The sequence below is a fragment of the Mustelus asterias genome, chromosome 1 (genome assembly GCF_964213995.1).
Source record: "Mustelus asterias chromosome 1, sMusAst1.hap1.1, whole genome shotgun sequence".
In the NCBI taxonomy this organism is placed as follows: domain Eukaryota; kingdom Metazoa; phylum Chordata; class Chondrichthyes; order Carcharhiniformes; family Triakidae; genus Mustelus; species Mustelus asterias.
This window is the reverse complement of record NC_135801.1, coordinates 30998583-31020736: the sequence shown is the minus strand read 5'-3', so window position 1 is coordinate 31020736 and position 22154 is coordinate 30998583. Positions and strand designations below refer to the sequence as shown.

The 22154-nt window shown below is 44.2% G+C and overlaps 1 protein-coding gene across 3 annotated transcripts in view; it reads right to left on the bottom strand.

Moving 5' to 3' along the window:
* Positions 1-22154, bottom strand: part of mfsd8 (major facilitator superfamily domain containing 8) — a 185964-nt gene that overhangs the window by 67484 nt on the left and 96326 nt on the right. The window contains exon 1 of one of the 3 annotated variants that reach the window (XM_078211108.1): positions 2024-2193. The exons of 1 other annotated variant lie outside the window; for it this stretch is intronic. In XM_078211108.1, the coding sequence (XP_078067234.1) occupies positions 2024-2085 (62 nt within the window). In that variant the 5' untranslated portion in view covers positions 2086-2193. Of the gene's footprint in view, positions 1-2023; positions 2194-22154 lie in introns of those variants that run through there. One more of the 3 variants, XM_078211118.1, reaches the window with a different exon arrangement.

Below are 22154 nucleotides of genomic sequence, written 5' to 3'. Positions count from 1 at the left end.
AACATGAATGAGACTTCATGAAGGAAACAGGTTGCATTATTCACTTTGTATTTAATGTATAAGTACATTAATGTATAAGTATGGAAGCTTTAAAAGAATGCCATGTACATTAAAGGTTTTTTTTTTAAACTACCCAGTTTGGAGGGCTAGGTGTTGTGTATTTGGGGATTTAGTGTGGGTTGCATGGGTCACTTAAGAGGATGGTCACACGATCACTCCGTAATGTCATTGGGCTTCCATAGCCTGCCAGCGGTTGGGGATTGAAGCCTGTGCAGTGCTCATCTAAAATAAATCTGCCTGCTGTTTTTATTAAAACTTGCGTGGACCTCCTGAATGGAACTTATCTCTGCAATCCCAAGCCACAGACAACACAACACTAACAACTGTAAGCAAAATTCGCTAACAATTCCTGAGCAAGATTTCTGACTGGGGAGAAAAGTTGGTTATCTCTTCTAGAAGTTGTGGTGTCCCCTTCATTATTATAAAGGATTTTAAAAACCAGTCAGCACCTGAAAAAGGCAGGTGGTTAACAGTCCAAATGTGACTATTCTTTATATCAAAAACCCATCACTAAGACATATGATTTGCTATTTCTATGATTCAACCACTAAAGGTCTTATTTTAAAATAGTGTCTTTCATGTCCTTCCACTATCAAATGTTTCTCAGCCAATGAATTACTTCTCAGCAAACACAGCAGGCAAACCTAGTATTTTCACTATCTCTGGAAATTATGCATAACACATGTGATGCTGGGACAATGCATTGCACCAACAACCTGCATTTATATAGCTAATTATACCATTGTAAAAAGTCCCAATGCATTTTACAGGTGCATTAACAGATGAAATTTGACATCAAGCCACATGAGGTATTAGAACAGATGATCAAAAGCTTGGACAAATTGTTTTAAGCAGGGTTGCAAAGGACGAGAGATAGCGGGGCAGACAGCTTTTAAACTTTATTTATTAGGGTCACAAGTAGGCTTACATTAACATTACAATGAAGTTACTGTGAAAATCCTCTAGTCACCACACTCCAGCACCTGTTCAGGTACAGTGAGGGAGAATTTAGCATAGTTGATGTACCTAACCAGCACATCTTTCAGACTGTGGAAGGAAACTGGAGCACCCGGAGGAAACCCACGCAGACACGGGGAAAACGTGCAGACTCCACACAGACAGTGACCCAAGCCAGGGATCCCTGGCATTGTGAGGCAGCAAAGCTAACCACCATGCCACCCTATATAGTTAGAGAACAAGCCCCATTTCAATCTTGTAGCCCACTGAGATGAAGGGCCACTCCTGCAGCCCACTCACTAGTCTAGTTTGCCTATCACTGCTTTGGCGTCTAAACAGCTACTAGTGGAGGTGCAAAGGAAACCGGGGATGCACAGCAGGCCAGAATTGGACAAACGCTGAGTTTGTGGAAAGGACAGGAGGGGCATGGGAATTAAAAATAAAGGTTAGAATTTTGAAATCGTGCCACTGCTGGACTAGCAGGGGCAGCACAGTGGTTAGCACTGCTGCCTCACAACGCTAGGGACCTGGGTTTGATTCCCAACTTGGATGACTGTGTAGAGCCTGTACATTCTCCCCAGGTCTGCGTGGGTTGGCTATGCGGGATTCTCCCTCAATTTACCCAAACAGGTAGCGGGCGGAGCGTGGCGACTAGGGTTTTGCATAGTAACTTCGTTGCAGTGTTAATGTAAGCCTACTTGTGACACTAATAAATTAACTTTAAACTTAAACAACGCAGGCCACAGTGAGTGGAAGAGTCAGGACATGGGGAGCAGAGTTTTGGATGAACTCAGGTTGGGAGGGAGGAGGGGCTGTAAGATGTCAGGGGATTATAGCGCCAACAAGTCACTTCTTCCTCAATCTTCTCTCTGCTATGCATTGCCATGTTTCTGATGTTACATCTAATGTTTTGCTATTAAATACGAAAGAGCAGCAATGCCGAATGGCCTTCTCTCCTATCTCTCTACCTGCTGCATGTTTAGCTGCAGCTTCTCCACTCACTCACCTGCCCGACGCTGACTTTAAGAGTGGGCTGCTCTCGTCCACCTCAGCCTGAATCTCCGCCATTGTCACAAATATCTCCTGACTTTCATCAAATTTAATTCTTTATTCATGATCGGAAGTGACGGCCCCGGCGAACAAGCCAACTGAAGCCGGTGGGACAGCAGGATGTGCAACAACTCCACCAAGAGGGAAGGAACTGCACTCTCGATACAATGTTCCGGACAAACCAAAAGAACGTTATAGCTGGATTGTGGGGGAGGCTGGTAAAATGTTACTGCTTATCACTGATTTTTTAAAAAGTTTAACTTGAGAAGAAATCAGCCGAGGCAAACAGGTTTGAGTCTAGCTAAGTAAAATTGGAGAAAACGTTCTGTGAAATAAAACCTGTACGAATGTTCTATCGAGGGGATGAGACCAAAATAATGACCAAATCAATGCGCAGGGTTTTAATTTATTAGTATCCCTTTAAAATATATTACACATTAAAAATTAAAGAGACGTTCAGGTTTGAGAATGGAAGCTTGGTTAAATACCTATAGTTTTGGTCTCCTTACTTAAGGGAAGATGTTTGATTTGTCACATGTATTAGTATACAGTGAAAAGTATTGTTTCTTGTGCACTTTACAGACAAAACATACTGTTCATAGAATACATAGAGGAGAAGGAAAGTTTAAGTTTATTTATTAGTGTCACAAGTAGTAACATTGCAATGAATCTACTGTGAAAACCTCCTAATCGCCACACTCCAGCGCCTGTTCAGGGACAATGAGGGAAAATTTAGCATAGCCAATGCACCTAACCAGCACATCTTCTGGACTGTGGGAGGAAACCGGAGCACCTGATTGTGGTAAACCACTGTTACCTGTTATCTGTGGTGGTTAACCACTGTTAGTTAGTATTTATTATTACCTGTATATGTGGCACATCCCTGTCGGTTCCGCCCAAGACTCCTACCCCTGGTCCGGGTATAAAGGCGGTGGCTCCTCCCCCTATCCTCCAGTTCAGACCAGATCTCCGACAGGGATGGCTCCAAGTTCTTGCTAATAAAAGCCTATTTGTCTTGCTCACAACTAGTCTTGACTCGATTGATAGTGCATCAATTTTATTAGCAAGTTTTTTTTTTAAATGGAGCAGTTACTGAAACCCGAAAAGCTGAATCTGGACCCGCAAGCTGCTGGAGTGTCAAACACGTTTGATCACTGGCTGCAATGCTTCGAAGGTAACATCGAAGCCTCCACTGCCATCAGTACAGATGCTGACAAACTACGGGTGTTCCGCGGCCGGGTAAGCGACGTAGTATATGCTACGATCTGAGACGCGGAAAATTACACGGCCGCTATCGAACTTTTAAAGGGCCAGCATAATAAACGGCCTAATGAAGTCTACGCGAGACACCTCCTCGCTACGCGCAGACGGCAGCCAGGTGAATCAGTTGACCAGTTCCTGCGCGCGTTGCGACTGCTTGCCCGGAACTGCAACTGTAGGTCTGTGACTGCCACCCAATATACAGACGACTTAATCAGGGAAGCCTTTGTCAGGGGCATCGCAACTACTTATATCCGGCAACAGCTGCTGGAACAGTTGGACTTAAAGAAAACGGAGCAACTGGCTGAATCCTTAGAGGTGACCTCACAATACCTCGAAGCCTACTCACCTGACCACATGGGAGCATCATGGACACCGCAGCCGTCACTACCGGGAGGACCACAGACCTACGCCGCCCCATGCCTCACCGGTGACCTGACCACTGCAGCAACCTCCTGGAGGCCCGAAATGCTACTTCTGCGGCCTGGGTAAGCACCCCCGACCTGCACACGGCTAGTCTCCTTAACCTGACTTACAATAAGGAGAAGTGTGTATTCAGTACACACCGCCTTACCATCCTCGGGTACGTAGTGGAGAATGGGGTCATCGGCCCCGATCCCGACCGTATGCGTCCCCTACTGGAACTTTCCCTCCCCACTAGCCTCAAAGCACTGAGAAGATGCCTGGGTTTCTTCTTGTACTATGCACAGTGGGTCCCCAACTATGCGGATAAAGCCCGTCCGCTTATAAAATCCACCCTTTTTCCCTTGACGGCGGAGGCCCGTCTGGCCTTCGACCGCATCAAAGCTGACATCGCGAAGGCCACGATGCACGCTATAGACGAATCCATCCCGTTCCAGGTGGAGAGCGATGCGTCTGACTTCGCCCTAGCCACCACCTTTAACCAGGCGGGCAGACCCGTGGCCTTCTTTTCACAAACCCTCCAAGGCCCCGAAACTCGACACTCCTCTGTGGAAAAGGAAGCCCAAGCCATAGTGGAAGCTGTACGGCACTGGCGCCACTATTTAGCTGGTAAACGGTTCACTTTACTCACGGACCAACGATCCGTTGCCTTCATGTTCAACAAAATGCAGCAGGGCAAGATCAAGAACGACAAGATATTACGGTGGAGGATCGAACTCTCCACCTACAATTACGATATCTTGTATCGGCCCGGGAGGTTCAATGAGCCACCTGACGCCCTGTCCCGTGGAACATGCGCCAGTGCGCAGGTGGACCAGTTACAGGCTCTCCACAACGACCTCTGCCACCCGGGGGTCACTAGGGCTTTTCACTTCATTAGAGCCCGAAACCTGCTCTACTCAGTTGAGGATGTCAGGTCTATAACTCGGAATTGCCAGGTCTGCGCAGAATGCAAGCCGCACTTCTACCGACCAGACAGGGCACACCTCATAAAAGCCACCCGCTCCTTTGAACGCCTGAGCATCGACCTCAAAGGCCCCCTCCCCTCATCTGGTCGCAACATATACTTCCTCAATGTCATTGACGAGTACTCACGTTTCCCCTTTGCAATTCCCTGTCCAGATATGTCCTCGGCCACGGTCATTAAGGCCCTGCGCAGCCTCTTCACTCTGTTTGGTTTCCCCAGCTATATCCATAGCGACCGGGGATCCTCCTTCATGGGTGATGAACTGCGACGGTACCTGCTCTCCAAAGGCATAGCCTCAAGTAGGACTACTAGCTACAACCCCCGGGGTAACGGGCAGGTGGAGAGAGAGAACGCCACTGTCTGGAAGACCGTTTTACTAGCACTACGGTCTAAAGGCCTTCCAGTCACCCGCTGGCAAGAGGTCCTACCGGAGGCACTTCACTCCATTAGGTCCCTCCTGTGCACGGCAACCAATGCCACCCCCCACAAACGGATGTTTGTGTTCCCCAGGAAGTCTTCCTCAGGGACTTCACTACCGTCGTGCCTGGCATACCCGGGCCCTGTCCTGCTTCGGAAGCATGCCAGGACCCATAAGTCTGACCCCCTGGTCGAAAGGTTACAACTCCTCCACGCCAACCCCCAGTACGCCTATGTGCTGTACTCCGACGGGCAGGAAGACACGGTATCTATCCGTGACCTAGCGCCCGCAGGTAACTCAAGGACCTCTATAGCCCCTAACCCCTCACCCCCAACTTTGTCCCTACCACATCAGAACCACTATTCACTCCTCTCGCCCCCATATACAGCTCGCCTGAGTCCCAGGAGTCGTCACCACGCACCCGACAGGCGGACGAGACTACAGATGACGGCAACGTTCCGGCGCTTGAAACGACACCGCAACCTGAAACTACATCGGAACCGGCACTACGGCGATCGCAGCGGCAGAGCAAGCCCCTGGATAGACTAAATCTGTAAATATTATAAACATTGTTCACTCTGCCTAACCCCCGACGGACTCTTTTTTTAAAAACTGGGTGAATGTGGTAAACCATTGTTACCTGTTAACTGTGGTAGTTAACCACTGTTAGTATTTATTATTACCTGTACTACCTGTATATGTGGCACATCCCTGTCGGTTCTGCCCAAGACTCCTCCCCTGGTCTGGGTATAAAGGCGGTGGCTCCTCCCCCTAGCCTTCAGTTCAGACCAGATCTCCGACAGGGATGGCTCCAAGTTCTTGCTAATAAAAGCCTATTTGTCTTGCTCACAACTAGTCTTGACTCGATTGATAGTGCATCACTGATAGTGTTACAGTCATAGCCAGGGTGTAGAGAAAGTTCAACTTAATATATGGTGAGGTCCATTCAAATGTCTGATGGCAGTAGGGAAGAAGCTGTTCTTGAGTCAGTTGGTACGTGAACTCAGACTTTTGTATCTTTTTCCCATTGGAAGAACGTGAAAAAGAGTATGTCTGGGTGCGTGGGGGTCCTTGATTATGCTGGCTACTTTTCCGAGGCAGCAGGAAGCGTAGACAGATTCAATGGATGGGAGGTTAGTCTGTGTGATGGACTGGGCTACATTCACAACCCTTTGCAGTTTCTTGTGGTCTTGGTCACAGTAGGAGCCATGCCAAGCTGTGATACATCCAGAAAGGATGCTGTCTCTGGTGCATCTGTAAAAGTTGGTGAGAGTCGTAGCTGACTTGCTGAATTTTCTTAGCCTCCTGAGAAAGTACAGGCTTGGTGGGCTTTCTTAATTATAGCGTTGGCGTGGAGGGACCAGGATAGATTGTTGGTGATCTGGACATCTAGAAACTTGAAGCTCTCGACCATTTCCACTTCATCCCATTGATGGAGACAGGGACATGCCCTCCACGATGTTTCCTGAAGTCTATGACTATCTCCTTCATTCTCGTCATTGTTGAGTATATTTGAGGCTGAATTAGAGTTTTGATAAGTGGATTTGGGGGGGGGGTTAAGGCATCAATTAGATCAGCCAGACTAAGTTTATTCAATGGCAGAGCAGGCTCGAAGGTCCAAATGACCCGCTCCTGCTCCTATTTCTTATGTTAACAATGATATACAAGCAGATATGTGGATTTGAGGGCTTTTACCCTGGTTGTCACAATTTGTTCTGTTTGATATAAAATAGCTCTAAGTTTAAACAATAAAATATTTACATATATATTAGTGCAGTTGTATATTAAAAGTCTGTTCAATTATTTGTATTTGCTCCTCGGATTTGGATGACCAGTATGTCATGGTCAGCCTTCATTGTGCTTGAGAAGATGATGGTGAGCTTTCTTCTTGTAACTCATGTGATGTAGGCACTTCTTAACAGTGCTGTTAAGAAGGAAGTTCCAGGATTTTGATCCAGTGACAATTAAGAAACAACTATATAGTTCCAAGTCAGGATGGTGTGCGACTTGGAGGACAACGTGCTTGGAAGGGAAAGATGGTGGTGTTCTCATATGCATCTGCTACCCTGTTCGAGGTGGCAAAGGTTGCTGGTTTGGGAGGTGCTTTTTTTTTTCAGGGAGGTTTGATGAGCTACTGAAAAGCATCTTGCAGGTGGTGCACACTGCCACCCCTATGGGTCAATGTTAGAGGGAGTGAATGTATAAGGTGGTCAATAGGGTGCCAATTAAGTGGGCTGCTTCATCGTGGATGGTATCAATCCTCTTGGGTTTTGGTGGAGTTTCAATCATCAGTCAAGTAGCAAGCATTCCATCACATTCCTGACTTGTGCCTTGTAGACGGTGGACAGGTTTTGGGGAGTCGGAAGGTGAAGCTTCTAAAATGTGCCCAGTAGTATAATTGAGTCCAAAAGAACCAGCTCACAGCCCCCTCAAAGACCAAAATGGGCACAATGAGTGGAAACTCACCAAGGTGATCAATTTGATCAGGAGATGTAGCCAGCTTTATGGGTGGGACTAACTTTGAGCACCATGTTTTTTTTAGACCAGTACATAAGATCAAGGAAAATTAATTTGCATTGAACATAATTTGTGCTTAAAATTCCAATATGTTTTGCACTGGTTTGGCCAAATTGTGCCACAGAATTCCCAGCTTCTGACCTACTCTTAGAGCCACAGTATGCAAATGGCTGGCCCAGTTCATTTTCTGCTCCATGGTAACATTTAGGATTTCAGCAATGGTAATGCTTTTGAATGTCAAGAGGAAATGTTTAGATTCAAAAACTTAGGGTGAGTTTGAAGCTCTGAGGAAAGTGCAGCTCATTCCTCATCTCATTGTTTACCAAAAAAACCTTGCATTATATAGGGTCTTTTATGGCACCAAACATTTCAAAGCACTTTATAGCCAATGGAGTGCAATATGTACTCTTTTTTTTTAGAATGAGTTTCTAAGACTAAATTTTTAGCCCAAAAGTAGGGAGTCAACTTTTGCACAATTAATAGTTTTGAAGAGTTTAACTCCTCCATCTTTCATAGAAATCATAGAAATCATAGAAACCCTACAGTGCAGAAGGAGGCCATTCGGCCCATCAAGACTGCACCGACCACAATCCCACCCAGGCCCTATCCCCACATATTTACCCGCTAATCCCTCTAACCTACGCATCCCAGGACTCTAAGGGGCAATTTTTAACCTGGCCAATCAACCTAACCCGCACATCTTTGGACTGTGGGAGGAAACCGGAGCACCCGGAGGAAACCCACGCAGACACGAGGAGAATGTGCAAACTCCACACAGACAGTGACCCCCATTCTGCTATTATTGTAAATTCGTCAGTTTGGAAACTGTTCCTACTAACGCCATTCCCAAAAATAGCACAATGGAGCCTAGGCTGTATAGAGAACTTCCTCCAATCTCTAACATTTTTCTCCCCTTTTTCCAACTTTGTTAGTTGCTGCACAATTAATTGTCTCCTCTGCAATCTGAACAACTTTAAGTTTGAATTGGGCTCTGTGTCTTCCTTCTTGATACCAAGTTGCCATATTAGAGGGCGAGTTTGGTGGGAATGCAGCGTGCAGCGGTGAGGTGGTAATCTCAACATCACATGTTGACATGCGCAGACACAAGGAGCTGAACAGCTACCTTCAATGATGTGACATCAGTGAGTAGGTCTGCACTATGGCAAGTTTGACTTCAGTGGCGAGTAGGTGGTATGTATAAAGTCTTTGGATTTTTTGGCTAAAAGTCAGGGGTCAAATTATACACAAGATATAAGAAAAACATTTTTTTGGCCACTCATTACTTAAATACTTTTTTTTAAGCGTCACAAGTAGGCTTACTGTGAAAATCCCCTGGTTGCCGCACTCCGGCGCCTGTTCGGGTACACTGAGGGAGAATTTAGCACGGCCAAAGCACCTAACCAGCACATGTTTTGGACTGTAGGAGGAAACAGGAGCATCCGGAGGAAACCCAGGCAGACACGGGGAGAACGTGCAGACTCTGCACAATGATCCAAGCCAGGAATCGAACCTGGGTCCCTGGCACTGTGAGGCAGCAGTGCTAACCACTGTACCATCCATATATGATACGTTGAAATGTAGTCACTGTTGTAATGTAGGAAATGCAACAGCCAATTTACACACAGCAAGCTCCCACAAACAACACCTTGTTAATGATCAGATATCCCTTTTTGTGATGTTGTTTGAGAGATAAATATTGGCCAGGACACCAGGGATAATTATCAAAATCTCTTTCTGAAATCAGTAAGATTATGCAATTACCAGTCTCAACTAGGAATGATGCTACTAAAATGGTAAGGATATGTCAGTACAATTTCACATAGATTTTTGTAAATCTCCTTTCATAGGATGCAAGCACGGCTGGCAAGGACCCATTTCTGAGACCCATCATTAAAAATGTTTGGAACTAGTCAATCAGTCAAGCAATTGCATTCAATTAAAGCGTTCTGTAAGGCTATTTACAGCCCATGTTTGCTTTGATCTGTATTTGTGAGTAAATGTTGTTTTGTATCCTGGAAAAAGCTACTATTGTTAAGATCTCAAGGGTGATCATTTACTTTTGAAAAGGAAATTTGAACCACCAGCTAATACCTGATAGAACGACACCACTGTTGGGTCGCCACTCCGCCCCTTTTTTTTTCCAGTAAGATGGAACTCCACATTTCTGGCGCTGCCGTGAAGGCCGCCTTGGAGAACGCTTACCTGAAGATCAGAGGCTGAATGCCCGTGACTGCTACAACAACGGATGAATGAACACCGCTCGACAATCACCAGGCAAGACTGTTCTCTTCCTGTGGGGGAGCATTTCAGCAGTCACGGGCATTCAGCCTCTGATCTTCAGGTAAGCGTTCTCCAAGGCGGCCTTCACGGCACACGACAGCGCAGAGTCGCTGAGCAGAAACTGATAGCCAAGTTCTGCACACATGAGGACGGCCTAAACCGGGATGTTGGATTTATGTCACATTATCAGTAACCCCCACAGCTTGCCTCCTGGACTTGCAGGCAGTCCTGTCTGGAGACAATACACATCTCTTTAACCTGTGCTTAATGCTCCCTCCACCCACATTGTCTGTATCTTTAAGATCTGGCTGGTTGTAGGGATTCGCATTCTAATCAGTATTCTGTAACTTGATTTTTGTGTCTCTGTGCCCTGTTTGAGAGCACATTTCCATTCCATCTGACGAAGGAGCAGCGCTCCAAAAGCTAATGGTATTTGCTACCAAATAAACCTGTTGGACTTTAACCTGGTGTTGTTAAAACTCTTATTGAATTGCCAAACCAGGCCTCGTCAAAAATGCAGAATCTGTCTGTTCTCAGAGTACTTCCTCGTACTGCAGGATGGCTGGGAGACGCCAAACTATGCCCTATTTTAAAGTACTAGCTGTCATGTTTTGGCAAGTCTTCATTCACGAACACGCTTTTGGACATTTAAAAAGTTTTTCAATGTGTTAGTGAATGAGTGTGAGTGGGTAGGTGGCAGTGTGGATAGGGTGGTAGTTAGGATAGGTAATGTGGTCATGTGGGGAGGGTCAGATGTTCGAGGGGGAATCTGGGGGGAGGTTGCTGCGGGGTGGAGGGAGCGGGGATGGCAGGGGAGGCATGGTGGGGGGAGGTGGTGTTGCAGTTGTACAGTTATCTTGGAGTTAGATTTTTCTGTCTAATATTTCCTGGGGAACCATTCGGGTAAGTAAGTCGGAACCCTTCTTTGGAGGGCAGAACATTTCACTACTGCCAGCAGCGGGAATCATGGTGAGCGAGGGCACCTAATTTGATGTGAATCAAAAGATCAGGTTCCCAATGGGATGGGAAATATGTTGGGAGTCTTTCCATACTCCCTGATGAGTATAGTTCGGAATCCCATTCACATATATGAACATGTCATGAATGCTCATTAAAAGACCATCTCATTGGAATTCCAATCCCCTTCCAAATTAATTTCCCCATCAGTCTACTTCGCACTCAGTTGACTTTTCTCTACACCCTAGCTATGAGTGTAACACTATATTCTGCACTCTCTCCTTTCCTTCTCTATAGCTTTATACTTTTCACTGTATACTAATACATGTGACAATAAATCAAATCAAATGTTCTGTTTTGTGACTGCATATAAGTGTTGTGCACCTGATGAGCTTTAGTTAATCCATGACTTTGTAGTCAGTAGATCGGTGCTTTTGTTTTCCATATTGAGGGCTGGTAGTACAATCTGTGCCAAGGCCTGGCACATACAGAGGCCAAGGGAAGGGGTGGTTTGTCTGTTGGGGAGAGGGAGGAATGAAAGCTGGAGGCAAGGGTGAGATGGAGGACTGCAGTCGGAGTGAGGTACAGGTAAGGAAGGACCAGAGGGCAAGGTAAAAGACTGTGAGGGGCCATGTTTAAGAGACTGTGGGGAATGACTGTGGTTGGTCTCATGTCAGGGATCTCTAAAACTAAGGGTGTAGCTGGCCTCAAGAATGAGAGGGGTCAGATTAATGAGGACCATGGTGGGTGGGGTGGGGTGGTGGGGAGGAGGAGGGGGGGACACGAATAGGAATGTCAACAAATAATAATGGGGTCAGGTGTAATGGGGGGAAGCTACATGGTTACAGGAGGCCAGTGGAATTAGGATGTTCTGACTGGAGGAGGATGGGAGGAACCTGGTGGGTAATGGGGAGTTCGAATATGCTGGAAGCATTTACAAATTGAAGAAGGTTGTTGTAATATGTTGCCACCACTGACCACCATGTTGCATAATGAGTTCATGTGATATCTCACTGATGAGATGAGTCTTGTATGTTTATGAAATATTTGTTAATCTTAACTGTGTACAGATCCCAGTTAATATCATGCTTGATGTCACTGCTCCCATGCAGGCTGCTTCTGAAATGTTCTTGCTGAGTCTATTACCATGTGACTCTACCCATCATACCGTGGATGTGGCTATCTCCAGTCCCATGTTAAACCTTGCTCTGCTGAATACCTTTACAATGGCATGCAAGCACATACAACAGAGGTGAATTGATTCAGGATGCACGGCTGGTGGGTGGCAGCTAGATGCACATTCCAGCCTCACTAATCCTAGCATAAACTCTTTCCATTATGCCAAGGCTACATTCTCTCTGTAGAGTGCCTACGCTCACCAAGGCAAGCTGGGAATTGGCTGCCGGAGGGTTATTTCATATGGCTGTAATTGTCCTGGTCACGGTGCAATGTCTGCCTGTTCAGTCAGTTACAAAGGGGAAGAGCATCTACCTGTGGTCCTCTTGGATTTCTTTCATCTATGTGGGGTAGGCTGGGGATGCCATGTATAGATGGAGGATGGACCAAGGGCTTAGCACTGACCTGCTAGCTTGGAGGTGAAGGGAAACCGAGTAAAGGAAAGCTTAATAAAGTTATCAAATCTATTCATTCACAGATACAAAGAGGCGTGGGGAATTCAGGTTGCAGGTAACCCTACCTTAGTTATTTCTCTTAATACAAATGAGGAGAAGAAGAGCCCATTATCAGTTGGCACAGTAACACGAGCACCAAGACGTCCAAGGTCCCCTCAAAGATGGGTAAATGCAGTGAAAACCAGTGGCCTGACCACAGGTATATTGAAGGTGCTGCTCTTGTATGGAAATGAGTGAAAAGCAATGCCACAGGCACCTTCTCTTGTCCAGAGAAATGGTAGCTCATTTTTCTAGATTCTGCATAGAACTGAGATTGCAAGGACTGGAAGGCATGCTATGCTGATGATATTGAATGTCACCATCACACTGAACCTTTTTGCCAGCACTCTACTGGGAGCCTTTGCGGCATCTTCCAGTCGTCAACATACAAATGCACTCAGGAGGTGACTGATGTAGTACTCACAGGTACCACGGATATTTGAGGGAACTGAAAGAAAGAGATCTGCTGTTAAAGTTTTTTGTCTTGCATTGATCAGGACAGGTTTTCAAGAATACCAATTGCAAAGGGAACAATTTATACTGCATGAGCAGAGAGTGCTGATTAGTTGGCAAATGGACCCTGATAGGTGGCAGCGTTGTGTGGAAAATGCACCAGGGACAGTTAACTGCCAAGCCTTTGTTTAAATTCAACCAGACACATGAATCAGGGAATGAGTGTCCCATAAGCTTTTGCTTAGTTGAAAAAGGCACAATGCGCGGAGATCTTCCTTCTGCTGTGAAGGACAGGGCCCTGTCTGTGAACATTTGTAGCTTTTAGCACATGTAAGTGAGACACACTGTAAGTCCAACTGATAATAAATAGGTTGTCAGTGTAATTCTTAGCTAAGGGGCTTCGCCTGAGCCCTCACCACCTAACTTCAGCCTTTTTTCTGATTTCAGCCTCTTTCTCTTTTTTTCCTTAACTGGAACCTCGCGCTGCCTCCTGTCTGGAACTCCCTTTTTGAGACTTCCCTTTCCCTTCTCCCCTACCTCAGACACTCTCGACAATGGTGCTCTGCTCCTGGTCACATGACATGGTTTTTAAACCATTTTTTCCCCTTTTTTATGTAGGTGTACATCTTTTAGCTCTTGGCCTCAATACAGCTTTGGTTCAAATGTGGGCAAATGAATTGAACTCCAGAGGTGAGATGAGAGTGACTGCCTTCAACATCAAAACAACATTTGACCAATTTGTGATATCAAGGAGCCCTAGCAACACTGGAGTCAATAGGCATCAGGGGGAAATTCTCCACTGGTTGGAGTAATTCCTAACATAAAGGAAGATGGTTGTGGTTGTTGGGGGTCAATCATCTCAGCTCCAGGACATCACTGCAGGAGTTCCGAGGTCCTACCATCTTCAGCTGCTTCATCAGTGGCCTTCCTTCCATCATAAGATCAGAAGTGGGGATGTTTGCTGATGATTGCACAATATCCGGCATAATCCGTGACTCCTCAGATATTGAAGCAGGCGTGTCCATATGCAGCAAGACCTGGACGACATTCAGGCTTGGACTGATAAGTGGCATGTTGTATCTGCACCACATAAGTGCCAGTCAATGACCATCTCCAACGAGTGAAAATCCAACTATCTCCCTTTGACATTCAATGGCATTACCATCACTGAATCCCCCATTATCAACATCCTGGGGATAACCTTTGACCAGAAACGGAACTGGACTAGCCATATAAATGCTGTGGTGAAAAGAGTAGTAAAAAGTTTAACAACACCAGGTTAAAGTCCAACAGGTTTAAAGTCCAACAGGTTAAACCTGTTGGACTTTAACCTGGTGTTAAACTTCTTACTGTGTTTACCCCAGTCCAACGCCGGCATCTCCACATCGTGAAAAGAGTAGGTCAGGGGCTGGGAATTGTGTGGCGCACAACTCACCACCTGATTCCCCAAAGCTTATCCACCATCTACAAGTCAGGAGTGTGATTGAGTACAGTCCACTTGCCTGGATGAGTGCAATTCCGACACTCGAAGCACAACACCATCCAGGACAAAACAGTCCGCTTGAAATGGCACCCCATCCACTCTAATGAACATTCACTTCCTCCAACACAGTGACAGCAGTATGTACCACTGCAACAACTCACCAAGACAGCTCCAACAGTACCTTCCAAATCTACAACTTCTACCAACTAGAAGGACAATGGTAGCAGATGCATGGGAACATCATCACCTGGAAGTTCTCCCCCTAGCCACACAGCATCCTGACTTGGAACAAGGACACCGTTCCTTCACTGTTGTGGAGTCAAATTCCTTGAACTTCTTTCTTAACAGCACCTACATGAAATGCACTGCAGTTGTTCAAGAAGGTGGCTCACCACCTTCTCTAAGGACAATTAGGGATCACGTTAAATGCTGGCTTAACCAGCGATGCTTACATCCAGTGAAAGAATTCAAAAACAGGGTGGTCAAACCCTTTAACTGCCACATTGTATCTATGCCACCAGCTTCCAGTCTGCACATGCATGAAACTTCCGATGCCTGCTAGGAGTTCCCAGCCCCCTCTCCAGAAGACGGTAATTTGGATCTCATTGCCATATACGTAATGATTGAGCCTCCACGGCATTCTGGGGTAGAGAATTCCAAAAATTCACCACCCTCAGTGAAGAAATTATGGAACCAAAAAAAAAGTCACATTGGACTTGAAACGTTAGCTCCCTCTCAATAGATGATGGTGCCGGACCAGCTACATTTTCCAGCACTTTCTGTTTTTATTTCATAAATCTAGCATCCGTAGTATTTTGCTTTTATTTTAGTGCAATATTTTACTACCATTTTTATCAAATTAACAGGACTTTTTAAAAAGTTTATTTATTAGTGTCACAAGTCGACTTACATTAACACTGCAATGAAGTTACTGTGAAAATCCCCTAGTCACCACACTCCAGCACCTATTCAGGTACACTGAGGGACAATTTTAGTATGGTCAATGCACCTAACCAGCATGTCATTCGGACTGTGGGAGGAAACCGGGGACAACGTGCAAACTCCACACAGACAGTGACTTAAGCCGGGAATCAAACCCGGGTCCCTGGCGCTGTGAGGCAGCAGTGCTAACCACTGTGCCACCATGCTGCAATTAGCTAATAAATAAAGGAGCAGTTCTTTAATAATTTTTCAGAAAATATCATTTGGCTGCTGGGAAAATATTAAACCAAGCTTTCATGAAACTGAAAAATTGAGCTTTGTTCGAATGCTTAATTATTCTAATAAATTAGCTACGGTACAAAACTTTTCATTTTAGTCAACTGAATGCAATTTCATATTTTCAAAGTAATTACCTATTTTACAATTTTTTTCACAATCCCTAGTCAACGTGTAAAGATTCCTTTCCCTACAAAATGTAATAATTACAAAGGTTTAAATTTTTTAAAATTACAACATTTTATAGTCAATGTTCATTGAGTAAACATTTTAACGCTTAACATAATGTTGACAATCATCATTTATGTGCCTTCAAGCAAAACCAGAACAAAAACAAATGAATCCTGAAGACCTCTTCCAATTATTTAAATCTCTAGCTGAAAGCTGACAGATTTGGGTGTTCGCCTCTTTGATAACATTACGTCATTCTCCACCTAATTGAGCTTGAACACATGTTGTAAATGGAGTATATTATGGAGATCCATGGAATATTCCTCCCTGATGAACCAATAATAATTCCCCTCTGACCTTGTCCCTTATGAATTACCACATCAGCTAACTTGCAAAAATTAAAATCCAGCGTTACCATGAGTGGATTTAGCACACTGGAATTAAGTGCTCCTGTTTGTGGAGATTAATCATGTTTCACAGGTCACTGATACACACACACACACGAAAAATACTTATTTTTACCTGTCACATGTTGCATGGATGAGTCAGCCCTTGACCTGGATGAGTGCAGCTCCAACAACATTCAAGAAGCTCAACGCCATCCAGTACAAAACCGCTTTCTTGACTGGCGTCCCTTTCACAAACATTCACTTCTGCACCACTGTCGAACAGCGGCAGCAGCATGTACTATCTACAAGATACTATCTACTAGCATGTACTATCTACAAGCATGTACTATCTACAAGATACACTGCAGGAACTCATCAAGGCTCCTGAGACAGCACCTTTCAAACCCACCACCACCTACCATCTAGAAAGACAAGGGCAGCAGATATATGGAACACCACTACCTGGACGTTCCCCTCCAAGCCATTCGTGAGTCTGACTTGGAAATATATTGCCATTCCCCTGAAACTCCCTCCCCAACAGTACTTTGAGTGTACCTATCATGGGCTGCAGTGGTTCAAGAAGGCAGCTCACCACCACCTTCTCGAGGGCAATTAGGGATGGGCAATGAATGTTGGTCTGGCCAATGAAGCCCATATCCGTTGAAAAATCACGATGAAGCAGAAAGGTTTAAAGGTGGGTTAGTTCAACTGTAATGACTTTTAATGTTTTGTATTAAAGAAAATACATTTAAACCCCTTTTTCTTTGTACTTTTGATGCACGTTATTTTAGATAAACAATCAACTAGAATGTTCTGAAACGGAAAGATGCTCATAGTTTTTCAAAGAAACAGTTCATTTATACTTATGATTCCTTCAAAAATAAAATGTAATACATATCATGGTGTTTCAAAATAAAACATTTGATTTAAACACAATGATAATAGTCACAGTCAACCATTTGGTTTGTGTCAGTAGCTGTGCTTAACCTATCCTTCTGCCGAGCCCATCCCAGTCTGAATGAACCAGAATATGTGTTGCACTAATTGCCAATTTTTCAGCAGTTCTGATACTCCCATGTGGGTAAATCCAAATGAAATACAGAGACATGAGGTAATTTGTTTGATATTTACAGGTTTCAAGTGCCATTCTTGGAATTGCTATGCAATATTTGCATACTTCAAGCAGTGGATATCCCTGTTCATCCATGGTTTCTGGTTGGGAAACACACGGATTCGCTTCTTTGGCACACAGTCTTCTACACATTTATTAATGAAGTCAGTTACTGTACTGGCATACTCGTTCAGGCTGGTCGCATAGTTTTTAAGTACTGACCGGTCTACTGACTCTAAGTAGTCCCGTAGGAGATCATCTGATTCCTCAGACTAACATTGCACGACTTTCTTTGATGGATTCTCTGGTTTCAGTTTTTGCTTGTAAGCCGGGAGCAGGAGCACAGCCTTGTGACAGCGGGTGATTCAGTGATGGTAACACCATTGAATGTCAAGGGGCGGTGGTCAGAATGTCTCTTATTGATGATGGTCATTCCCTGGCATTTGTGTGGCATGAATGTTGCAGGCCAAAATAAATAACTCTCCAACCTATTCCCATTTTGCAGTTCCTGTTCATAGAACATAGAACATTACAACACAGTACAGGCCCTTCGGCCCTCGATGTTGCGCCGACCAGTGAAACCAAGCTAAAGCCCATCTAACCTACACTATTCCAATATCATCCATATGTTTATCCAATGACCATTTAAATGCCCTTTTAAATGTTCAGTAATCTTGTTGATTATGGGACTTTAAGTGAATATCCAAGTGCCCCTTTTTAATTGTGATATGAGTTTCTGCTTCTACTATCCTTTCAATCAGTGAGTTCTAGCCCCCTACCACTCTCTGGGTAATTTTAAAAATCTCAACTCCCCTCTAATTGTTTCTCAATTTTTTTTAAACAAATGCCACTGTTTTAAATTCACTGTTGCAAATCTATTAGACTGTTTAGCTGACAGTCAATGCTGGATGAGCAGAAATTTTGACTAATTAAATATGGGGAACATGAAGCCATTGACTTTGGTCCTCGGTCCAAACTCCTTTCCCTAGCTACGGACTCCATCCCTCTCCCTGGTAACAGTTTGAGATTAAACCAGTCTGTTTACAATCCTGGTGTCATATCTGACCCCAGGATGAGCTTCCAACCTCGTATTCACCCTTGTCTCAGTTCAAAAGGATACTTCATCAGCTGGCCTGTCAATTAAAGCAGTTGTTCTCTTAACAGTTTAAAGAGCAGGGGAGTTTTTAAAAATCTTCAGATCATGACAGTCCAATTGTTACTCCACACTGCAGGTTAAGGCCCTTGCAACAACCAAAATGTGGTATGTTTGAACTCAACACTCAGTTCAAATGGCCCTGCTGTGCTGAGTTTGGGTTCCCTTCTTCTGTGATGTATAGTAATGCTTGTTTTTTATTTTCCTTTAGAACTTGAGCTTTTCCTTCAGGATGCTGCTTGTAACCTTTTCATTTTGTTACTCTTTATGAACAGATCTGGAAAAGCTCATTGAAAATTTGCATCTCTGACTTGAACAGTTTCTTTAGGATTAAATGACTTCACAGAAAACCTCTCGTCTCAGAACCTTCAAACTATTTATTCCAGGCAAGTATCTAAATCCTTTCTACAATATAATAAATATGATATTGCAATGTTACACTGATACATTCTAGATATTGTCATTGTTTTTGGAGAAGGGGAGAAGGAGAAAAGGATGAGTACTGTGTGCAGTTATGGGCACCACACCTTAGTAAGAATATATTGGCCTTGGGGGGGAGAACAGAATGATTCCTGGTCTTCAAAGGTTAAGGGTTAAATTGCAAGAAGAAATTACACAAACTAGGATTGACTTTAACAATTCGAGGGGTGATATTAAAACTTAAGTCTAGATTATACATTTTTTAATAAAACAAATAAATTAATCAAAAATGACAGTGGTGACAACCCGTGGTGGGGTACTGTAACCAAAAGGAAACTGAATAAATTAAATCAAAATGTTATTCCCAGGGATGGTGATGCACCACAACTCCCGGGGTATTCATCAGTCACAGAATCTCTGAAGTTGCTGGTGGACACTGCGTACTCTTGCTCCAAGGCCACCCAGTTGCAAATGTAGCCATGGTAGAGGGGCAGCGAGTCAGTCAGCTGACCCCCTTGACCACCTGCGGTCTGGACTTGTTAATGGTCAACTTGGCCAGGTCATTTCTCCAATCTATAACATAAAAATTGACGACAAGGACTTTGAACAGTGCTTGCTAGCCACCAGAGAGGAGGAAAATTACCAGAAATGTTGGGAAAAGATGACTTAAAAAAGAAGTTCTTCGCATGTGCACTGGACATAATGGGCAAAATGGATGTCAGTAACAATCCTCTGCAGAGCAATTAGAGAGCAGATTGGCACTGCCAATGTGTACTGCCCAACAGTGTCCCTCATCACCCAAGGGCTATACTCACCTCCAAGGCCCCTGGCATGGTCATCACAACTGTTTTTTTGTTTTTGGAAACCAGTAATGATTCCCACTGGCATGACATCACGGCAGAGGTGGGTGGAGCAGGGTCATATGGCAAACCCGAAAGATAAGGCATTATGCCATTTAGGCATATTTAAATTCATGGTAATCATGTTCATGCTCTTACTGGGTGTGAACCTGATTATGTCGCTGGTGGGAGCAGGGCAGATCTCATTCTAAAATCTTCCCACTGTAAATCCCTCCAGCGGCCATAATGGTATTTGCATTTGTGGCGAATGGGGCCAGAAAATCATCCCCATTAGGTCCTATTACGAACAGACTAGCAGAACATTTTGTCCAAAGCATAAAGCATACGTTGAGAGCAACCAGGGAACAAGGTTCACTGATAAAATTTCTTAACCAATTCCTACTAATGTATTGGAATACCGTTCATTCTACAACCAAGACCTCTCCTGAATGATTAATTATGAAGAGACAACTATGTTTGGCATTCGACTTGTTGAAACCTCCGAAAATAAAATAAATCATACAACAGCAACAACAAGGGCAGATAGAAAGGCGGGAAAACAAAGCAAAATATTGTCTTCCACCAAGGACAAGGAGTTTTGGCCAGAAATTACTTCACAGGAGAGAAATTGGCTCCTGTCATGATCCTTGCACAGGCTGGACCTCTCTCGTATACCATTAAAACCAGAAATGATGTCATCTGGAGGAGGCATGTGGACCAGTTGTTGGCAGGGATAATTGATCCACTGGAAATGGAACCTGCGGAAAATCTGAGTTGGACTGTGTAAAGTCCTGACCTGAACCTTCCTGCAACCCTGACACCGATAGAGACTATTGTTGAAAGCAACACCTTGTCTGAAGACCAAACATAGAGTCAACCTCTGGTTACAATGTCAATTCCAGTCAAACCAACCACTGATAACATTCATGCAAAGACGAAAATGTCAGGGGTTACAACCAGTGTGAAGAAGGTGTTAGAGGTTCACTGTCAACCATTCTGAGAGTGACAACCTCTAGACCATCTGATTTATTGATTATTGTTCATGTTGCACTTGTTTTAATTTGTTGGGCATGTTCAATTTAAAGAGGGAGGAAATGTTATGTATTAATATTGATTTTTGGTAGTTGCACTGAATACAGTGTATTAATATATTCATGTATTCACTGAAAGTGACGTCACGGGTTGCTAACACAGGAAATTGCCAGAGTGAAGAAGCAGCCATGCAGTGAACACTACCCTGTAAATAAAGCTCCATTATTTTTAATCCTCTGTGTTTCCTAGCGTCAACTCTCCAATACTTTAGGGATTTGAAACTGGAGCTACAGCTTCTATTTTTGAGTTGCTGTCGCCTGGAAACAAATTATGTACAAAGATAACCGATTAATTATATAGTTAGTTACTTATAAACCAGTCAATTCTACTTTCTCAAACTGATGAACATACCATTCATAGAGTACATCGGGGAGAAGGAAAGGAGACGGTGCAAAATATAGTGTTACAGTCATAGCTAGGGTGTAGCTTCACCGGATGACTGTAGCAGGCTGTGGACAGAAAGGTCAGCATGAGAGCATGGTGGAGAATTAAAATGACAAGCAACTGAAGCTCTGGGTTGTGCTTGCAAATTGAATGGAGGTGTTCTGCAAAGCAGTCACCCAGTCTGTGTTTGGTCTCCCCAGTGTAGAGGAGGCCACATTGTCAGCAGTGAATACAGTAAGCTAGATTGAACGAAGTACAAGTAAATTGCTGCTTCACTTGAGAAGGGCAAGTATTGCATCTCTTTCACTTGAACATAAAGTGCCATAGAGAAGGAAGGAGGAGTGGACTTGGCTGTCACGAACATAACAAATTTGGAATGCTGATAGGGAAGGGCTGGCAAAGGTGTGTTTGATGATTGTATCAAACTAGAGTTCACAGAAATGGTGACGGATGATCCTTTGAATATGGAGGTGGGTAGAAGGTGAGGACAAGAAACCCTATCATGGTTCTCGAAGAAAAGGAAAGGAGTGAGAGCAGAGATGCATGAAATGGATTGGAAATATTGGAGCGCTCTGTCAACCATGTTCAGTGGGAATCCTCGGTTGAGGAAAAGGAAGACATACCAGAAGCACTGATGTGGAAGGTTGTAGCACTGGAACAGAAGTGACAGATAAAGAGAAACTGGGAGAATGGAATGGAGTAATTACAGGAACAAGTTGTAAGGAAGTGTAGTCGAGGTAGCTGTGGGAGTCTATAGATTTGTAATGAACATTAATAAATAGCCTATCTCCAGAAATGGAGACCGAGAAGATGAAGAACAGAAGAGAAAAGTCAGAAATTGGCCAGGTGAGGAAAGGGTTGAACTTGGAATTCAATGAAATT